Source organism: Danio rerio, chromosome 4 (genome assembly GCF_052040795.2).
Source record: "Danio rerio strain M-AB ecotype USA chromosome 4, GRCz13ab, whole genome shotgun sequence".
Classification (NCBI taxonomy): Eukaryota; Metazoa; Chordata; class Actinopteri; order Cypriniformes; family Danionidae; genus Danio; species Danio rerio.
The window spans coordinates 31875501-31884655 of NC_141024.2; the positions used below are offsets into that span (position 1 = coordinate 31875501).

The 9155-nt window shown below is 34.8% G+C and overlaps 1 protein-coding gene across 1 annotated transcript; it reads left to right on the forward strand.

Annotated features, from left to right (window-relative positions):
• The first annotated feature begins 1695 nt into the window (after positions 1-1695).
• znf1059 (zinc finger protein 1059) lies at positions 1696-8897 on the forward strand. The gene is given in 3 exon segments (NM_001128249.2): positions 1696-1724; positions 2159-2309; positions 6684-8897. Coding segments are annotated over 2 exon segments (1173 nt in total). The 5' UTR covers positions 1696-1724; positions 2159-2224; the 3' UTR covers positions 7772-8897.
• The last annotated feature ends 258 nt before the right edge of the window (positions 8898-9155 follow it).

The following is a 9155-nucleotide window of genomic DNA, read 5'->3' on the forward strand; positions in this document are numbered from 1 at the left end:
TATGTCTAATTAATACAACAATGTGGTTAAATAAAAAAATCTTGAAAATGTTGGTCTCAAAGGCACTTTACAGTGATAATGACCCTAAAAACTCTTTCAAAGTTGTCATAAAAATTTTAAGATTAAAGGTTTTGATCAATTCTGAATATCTGTATCTGTGTGTGTGTGTGTGTGTGTGTGTGTGTGTGAGAGAGAGAGAGAGAGAGAGAGAGAGAGAGAGAGAGCAAGTGGAAAACGAGGGAGACATGTATCAACAATTTATGACTGCAAAAAAAAAAAAAACATAGGAGAGATCAACTGGCAGTAGTATACTGGGCTAACTTGAAAGGTCATAATGACAATCACATAGCACAAACAGTTCTAATGCAGTGCCAAGAACAAGAGAAACAGAGTGTTAAAGGTTATGGATGAATAATACAATGTAAAGTATATGATATGGAAATAGACACACTAACAATTTCGCCCACTAGAGTATTTCCAGTAGTTCCCACATGGCTGCTTGGTGATTTGGAAGTTGATTTTAAAATAATTAAAATAATAAAATAAAAAAACAAGAAAGTGAGATTGATTGTAAACGAGTTGAAAATTATATATGAGAAAAATACAATGAAACAAGGGAAATGTATACAGATGCATCAAGAATTAGACAAAGGGTAGGAGTGTCATAAAGTATTCAAAAGTTAAAAGATTGAAGCTGTAAAAAGAATTAGTAATAATTTAGCAGTGTATACAGCACAATTGGTAGCGATATGGTTGGCTCTAAAGTGGGTTGAGGATAATAAACCAGTTTAAGCCGTCATTGCTTCTGATTCAATTTCAGCACTTATGAGTATAAAAAATTTAGTATCAGAGTTACGGCAGGACATCATTTATGAAATAGTACAGTTGGGAAATAATCTCATAAAATCAGGAGTTATCATTTCATTGTTGTGGGTACCAGAACACATAGGGGTCAGTGGGAATGAGATGGCAGACAAGTTGGCAAAACAAGCAGCGCAGCAAACTTCGATAGACATGGACATCATACAGCAAGTCAGAAATCAAAAGCATCGTTAAAACTAAAGTATTGAGAAAATGGCAGCTTATATGGAATAATGAGAGTACAGGATGTCAATATTACACCATACAGAACAAAGTTGGAAGAGGTAGGGAAAAAACAAACAGGAAGAGGACAAGTTCAAAAGAATGAGATTTAATCACACAGCACTCAATAGGACATTACATATGATCAATAAACATGCAGATGGGATGTGTAAATGTAATGACAACCAGTTGACTGTAGAACATGTTTTAATGCACTGCCCAATTTATCAAAAATCAGAAAGAAATAGATTATTCACACAGCTACAGGAAAAAAAAACAAGTGGAACCTAAAATAAATAACATATTAAAGTTGAGCACGGGTGATGTGTGCTTTAGATATGTTTGTAACTTTTTGGTTTATATATATATATATATATATATATATATATATATATATATATATATATATATATATATATATATATATATATATATATATAATTTATTTATTTATTGGTGGGGCTTTGTTTCACTATAAGAAATACATGGGTTAGTTAACACTGCAATCCCGATCGACGCGAAAAAGCTGGTTGCCAACCGCCTAAAAACAAGAAGTGACAAAAAAAAAGACTTTTATTTTGTCATATCGTGTGACGTCATAAGGCTGCGCCGCTCTTGCGCCGTGATTTCACTGGAGAAAGGTTTGTTTTGAAACTTTTACAAAGATATAAAGCGCTTGATTAAAGTTTCAGGTTTTTCATCCGAAGCTGTACCTGCTGTTGACAATATTTTCAACCCTTTATACAATGTAATACTTTTTTACTCGCAGTAACCGAATGCTATTGTTTGAACAACAGAGATGTGTGTAAGTGTTTCAATGAAGGTTTAATTTATTAAATAGCCTAATGTCATACCATTCTACGTATACATCACTATAAGAAATGAAGTACTAGTTTTATTCAGCTCATTTGTGGCTATTGTTTCTTGCTCGGATTTACTCTTTATCTGATTTCTTTTTGTTTATCACTCTCATTAAAAGAAACTGTTAAAGCAAGTTTTGAAGAGAATTTTTTTCTGTTAATTGTTTTATTCATTTTAAACAGAACATTTGTATTGTTTTGTTCATTTTAAACAGGATACAGTGTCCAAACACAGAGGAAAAACTCCTGCTGAAGCGACTGATCTTCACACTGTTATAAAGATGGCATTTATTAAAGAGGAGAGTGAAGATGTGAAGATTGAAGAAACATTCTCAGTCAAACAGGAAGATCTGCAGGAACAAACAGGTTGGTTTTCATTCTCAAAGACCGGCTCCGTCATCTAATGCTCATTCAGATATATTTGAATAATAAGAATACTAAATGAAATCCATCTTGCTGCCCTGAGTGTGCTGCCTAGTTCTACTAAATGTACATAAGCACTCATTAAAAGACGGGAATGAGTTTTTTATTACTTGTTTTAGGTCTTTTGTCATTCTTTTTATGTATTATAAGTCTATATACAATTTTCTCTACCTTCTTAAGCTTATTGCTTTTCTTCTTCTCCTACTGTTTGTAAAGCGTCTTTAAGCACTATATATAAAAAAAAAACAATAAATTAAAAAAGTTGAACTGTGCTGACGATATTTGACTTACAGTATTCTCATAGAAGATATTTGCTATTACGGCGATGGCAAGTGTGCCGGTAACCTGCGTTTGAGTAAAGGTCTCGGCCGTTAGCTCGCCCCCTGGGGGCTGGCTACAGTACAAGTCATAAAGCCCGCCTCCTCCGTGTTAATGAATGAGACTTGAGCCCAAATAAAAAAATAATTATTTACACTTGCAATAAAATGTCCCGAAAGATGGTTCTGGTCGATTAAGGCAATGATTATTGTGCTGAGATAGGTGCAGATCTTCATTTTTGTAAACAGTTTGTTTTTAGCAGTAATTTAATGCTGGACGTGTCATCGTGATTGACAGCTGTGATTGAGTTTCTCAAAGCTGACTGTCTGAGCTTCGGCAGGAGACTGAAGTGTTATTATTCGATTTCTGTGTTATTTTACCATGACAAAATGAGTTCAGCAGTAAACTATAGTTTATGACATACATGATCTGGTGGAACACTCTTTATTCGCTAAGGTCAGGGCTTTTCTCGGGCTTTATTAGTTTGCTGATACACGCCTAACCACCCAGACAGCAAAACACACTCGAGCCATTTTCGGCTAGAATCTCGCCTGCCCGGAGACTTACCCCTCAGGCTGACTACCTCTTCTGGACCTACCTACTCCGGATGCCTATGGACTCACTGCCCGATTCCAGCCCGATTTAATCGAGCCAGATGCGGCGGCCAAGCGAGCCGACGCTGCCGCATGCGAACTGGAATCGGCCCGCGACGCCGCGAGTAGGTTATGTGCGCTGGCGCTATTTGAATCTTCATTATATAAAACCCTCACCTTTGTTAATGTTATTACATCCATTTGTGTTGATATAACAGCAAACGCAAGCTACTATGTAAACGCAAAGTGTAGCACTGAGTTTAACCTTTGAATAAAAATGCAAACAACATTCATCACAAATATTTAAATAAAGGACAAAATAAATAACAATAAACCTGTATTGATTGCACAAGTATTAAATAATAATAAAATTGAATAAATTTTTTAGTGCACAAGAATTAAGAATTTCAATATAAAAATGACAATAAAACTGCACAATAAAATAAACTAATTCAAGTATGGGGAAAATAGGTGATCGTTAGCAGTAATTCTTTTTATGTGTCTAAAATAATCTCCACGTTGATCTCCTGTAAGGTGAACTTGCTTTACAGGACGTCTCTGCATTTTAAGTTTTGGCATATGTTATTAAGTAATCTACTGAATTTGCTGTTATAAAACATTATAAGGTTCTTGAAACCGAATCTTAAATAGCCTAATAAAGCTGTAAATGTTAGATATTATTTGTTTACATCATTTACTGTTGGCGTTTTATTTCAAAACTTCAACTAAACATTAAAATGAATGTAAATTCCTTGTTGCCAGATATAATAAAGGCATCAAATAAACCAAATGAAAACGGAGGCAATAAAATTAAATAAATAAACAATTCAAGCGAAAATCAATAAACAATATACTAGTGATGTTGCAGCAAATGGACATTGTATTAAAAGTGCAAAGTTTTTTTTTTTTTGCACAAATTGCCGTGTTGGGATGTGTAAATATCCTGTTGATATTTAGTAATCTTGCTGTATTTATCTTCTAAACGCATGATTGTTCCCGCCTGGTAAATCGTTAGGTGTGTAGGCTATATTATGGGTTCTGTTGATTGCTAATTAAAAATAAAAACCTTTCTAAAAATGTACGTGTTGTTTATATGTTATTGTTTATATTTTACAAGTGTTATTTCTACCCCTATGAAGATAACAAGTACCAACAACAAACACAACAATAAGAAAATATATTATTTGTGCTGATATTCAGGCTTGAGTGTATAAAAGATTGTTTATTTCTGCAGTCCAGCATGTATTGCTTTTATTTAAGTATAACAGCTTACATCACACTTTTTTTAAACGTGTATTATTTTGTGTTTTTAAATGTTAGTGCTTCTATTTACATCAGTGAGCCTTTGTTATAGTGCAGATGCCGGCAGTCAAGTGAGAAGTGCGAGGGGGGTGGTTGCTTTTACATAAAGCGTTTGGTTGGAACTCGATTCTGCTCATTTTCGCGGCTCCTCCTCTGGCTCCATCAGACAGTCCTTCTGCGCATGTACAGGCTCCAATTTCAGCAGTCTTTTGCGACAGTTTGTGCCCGTCAAGCAGGCGTTTTGCCCTCAAGGCGTTCAATGGAAAAAGGGGCTGTCGTGTCGTCCATATTTTTTACAGTCATTGGGCGATGGTGCTGGCTTAGTACTTTCCATTTGCATGTGTCACGTTGATCACAATCCCCTTTTTTCCCCATCAACTTCTTTATGGGTTTAAACTTGTTTCTTGTAGTTGTTAGTAGTTCTCAAAGATAGTGTCTAAGTTAGACTTACATCATTATTATAATAACTAATTACCAGGGCTATTGTGTTTAAACAGGGTTTCCGCGGGGTCATAAAATGTCTTAAATTCCAAAATCAAAATTTTAGGTCTTAAAAAGTCTTAAATTTACTGAAATATTGTGTTGTAGGTCTTAAATCTTGTTTAAACAAATCTTCATTTTCCTTTATTCATGTTTTGCTTCCCAATCTGGCTAAAACTCATACAATCACCAACAATCCATCACAATAAAACTTTAAAGGTTTTATTTAAAAAGGTCATTTTAACTCTATTTATCATAATGGTTTGATTATTTTCCTTACAATGACATTTGTTTAAACATGCTCCATGTATTTACTGCTGAGGACATCGACCTGGACAGAATGTTGTGCATAGATTTAGTTTATTATAGTTTTTAAAACTTTTAAAACATTTGTTCATTTTTTTTTTTTTCAAGAAAGTTTATGTTGGAAAAGGTGAATGGATACAACTAGAGATTGCTTGTTTTTACACATAATTTAAAATCTTTTGCTAAGAAATATCAAAAATATTTATTTTTTACTATTCATTTATTATTGTATTATTAAATGTATTAAATTCTAATATTTTTTTGATAAGACAAATAAAAATCTTTTCCATCTGGGCCAATTATAAAAAAATCCTTAGCCTTATAAGTCTAATATTTCATTCATAATGGTCTTTAATGCTGAATGAAATGGACAATGAAATAATTAATTATTACAAAACATTGTACAGTATTCTAAACTATATGATGTTTGCTGTGGAACGATGTGAAACAAAACAAACAAATTCTAGTGTAACAATAATGTTTAGCATTGCACTGACTACAACTGGCCAACAAACTAGTCTAAAATGACTGTTGCTGCTTAAGAAATGGATTACAGCATGCTGATGATATGCAAACATTTGAGTGTCAAGTTCGTCAGAAATTCTCAAAATATTGACCATATTCTTCATGTACCAGCAGTCGCCGCCATTGGAATATTTTTGCTTGAGACTTTTATTTAAATAATTAATTTTAGATCCTAAAACAGTTTTATGCTGCTTAGGCATGGGACGATAACTGCTTTCAAGGTATACCGCAGTTTGGAAAAGTCAAGGTTTTAAAACCGACAATATTTTCTGCTATACTATTCCTACGTTTTTTTTTTTTTTTTTTTTTTAATGATTCAATTTTTATTTTCTTTTTCTTCAATAATTTCACAATACAATCAGTTTACACATTTTACCTCCTTTTAACATCCTCTTATCCCTCCCCTCCTCTACAGCGGTAGTGCTTGCTGTCATTGAGTATAACTATCATAGACCCAGTAAACACAAATACTTTTATTAAACTCTATAGGAACAGTAACAATACAATAAAACAAATAAATAAAAGAATTATGTGTGCGTCTCACCACAATGACCTTTTTCCTTGTCCAAAAATGCCAAGTAATTTCCCCATCTTCTCTGATAAACATCCAATTTATCTAATATTCTATATGTCATTTTTTCATATGCTGCCATACTGTTAAATTACAGTCCTCCTCTGGAGCTTGATTACCAATCTTAAACGTAATTTTTAATAGATGCCTAATCTGTAAATATTCATTTCATGCTTGTTGCTTTGTGCCTTCATACTAAAGTTATTTAATTTTTTTTTAAAGACCTGATGGTGCTGAAAGAAGAGACTCAACAATGGAATGAAATGGAAGAGAAACAGTTTGAGAAACAGCAAGAAATAACTGATGAAAAACCCACACTGACTGAAAAGACTTCATCACACGGAAGACCTCGGAATTCCAAATCTGCATGTAATTTTACTTGTCGTCAGTGTGGAAACCGTTTTAGTCGAAAACACAATCTTCAAGTCCACATGAGAATTCACTCTGGAGAGAAGCCCTACACATGCCAACAGTGTGGACAATGCTTCTGTACTAGTGGAAACTTGGTAGTCCACATGAGAATTCACACTGGGGAGAAGCCTTACTCCTGCTCTCAATGTGGAAAGAGTTTTAAGCAAATTAGCAATCTTAAAGTCCACATGAGAACACACACTGGAGAGAGGCCGTACGAATGCCAACAATGTGGACAGCGCTTCTATACTACAGGAAACTTTGCACAGCACATGAGAATTCACACTGGAGTGGGGCTGTACCCATGCCTACAGTGTGGAAAAAGCTTCCATCAATCAGCAAACTTGGTAGCGCACATGAGAATTCACACTGGGGAGAGGCCTTACTCTTGCATTCAGTGTGGAAAGAGTTTTAAGCAAAATAGCAACCTTGAAGCCCACATGAGAATTCACACTGGAGGAAGAATTTTTACTTGCACACAGTGTGGGAAAAGTTTTGCTCAAAAGCAAGACCTTGAGATCCACATAAGGGTTCACACTGGAGAGAAACCTTACACATGCACAGAGTGTAGTAAAAGTTTCAGATATAAAAGCACACTCAAACACCACATGATAAGTCACACCGGGGAGAAGCCGTTTACATGTGCTCAGTGTGGAAAGAGCTTCACAACCAAAGCTAGCCTCATGAACCACATGAATGGTCACACTGGAACCACAGTGTTCACATGTGATCAGTGTGGAAAGAGCCTCACACGCAAAGACACCATTAGGCAACACATGAAGACTCACTCAGGAGAGGATTGTTTTAGATGCAGTGAGTGTGGAAAGGGCTTTAAATGTAAAAGAAGCCTCAGCACTCACATGAAGCTTCACAATGGAGATCAGAGTCCTAAAAATTGAGGGTTAGTCAAGCAGAGCTTAGGGCTCTCTCCCGGGACAGCATGCTAAACAAGTTTGTACTCTTGAATACATATCAAGTTACTGAAAATGAAACCCTTTGAACATCTGAAGATTTAAACTCAGGGTGCTTTCACAGCTACACTTTTGTTTCGGAACCTGTCTCGTTTGCCCAGTTAGCGCGGTTCGTTTGGCATATGTGAAACCAACAAATTGCTCTAGGATCTGCGCCAAATCAATCACTCCAAGTTCGCTTGAATGAGGTGGTCTCGGCTTGATTGAAACGCACTCTGGAGCGGATCGATTGCAGTGAGAAAGCGATACAATCCGAGCGCGGTTATATCACAGTGTATTATGGATATGTAATAGGCATACGGCTATATGATGCGAATACAGAAGCGAACTGCTCCAAGAGCATAGAGCAACAATATAACATTTGTAATCTCTGTTTCGGAACAACTGAGTCGATTCACAGGTGTGAAAGCACCCTCAATAACTGAGGATGGGTGAAGATTTTTATTTTTATTTTATTTTTTTAAGTGTAGATCATGAGTCACAGCGCAGTTCCAGGTTGTAAGAATTTTAACTTCATAATGAAATTATAACTAGGCCCACAGAGATTCAGCATGGGCAGAATTCTGCAGATTTTTAGCCCATCAAAAATTCTTTTTACAACCCCAACCCCAAAAAAACCCCAAGTTTTTTACTTGAGTAAATGTGTGTAAATTTTTTTTATTATTATTACAGTATTAACATTGACTAATGTGAAAATGTTCATCTGATTTATGTACAATGCAGTTTGTAAAGTAGTATTGTCTTTTAGTAGAGATATTATATGAGAGACTTGCTTTGTTTACCAAACAAGTGCCAAAAAAAAAGACATGGAAGAGAAAACATTGTGACATACACAACAGAATATTGTGAAAGAATACCTCTGATCAATACTATAATGTTTTATGAATAACATTGATAATTGTGTAAAACTCTTTAGTTGACAAACAAAACCATGTTTTAAGTCTAAGCTGTTGTAATTAAGAATGTCACCGTGGCTATCCATCATATCCAATAAAGAAAACAATATTATTTCTAACCTAATTTTTACAAAATAAAGACTTATTTCAATATAAAATAAAATGATTGTTTTATATACAAGTTTTATGAAGACTGAAATTGTAGGAAAAGGCTAGTGTCCTGCACAATAGGACCTACTGGTGAAACAAAGACAGTTTGAGAGGCAGTTTAGACAGTTCAAAAGCACATCTGATCAAAACAACAATACCACCTACTCTGCAGAATACGGCAAAAGTAACTGTAAACCATATACTGTTTGTGTTACAAAGAAATGATCTTAGCCATTGCATTATTTTAGAACCCAGTTCATTAATTT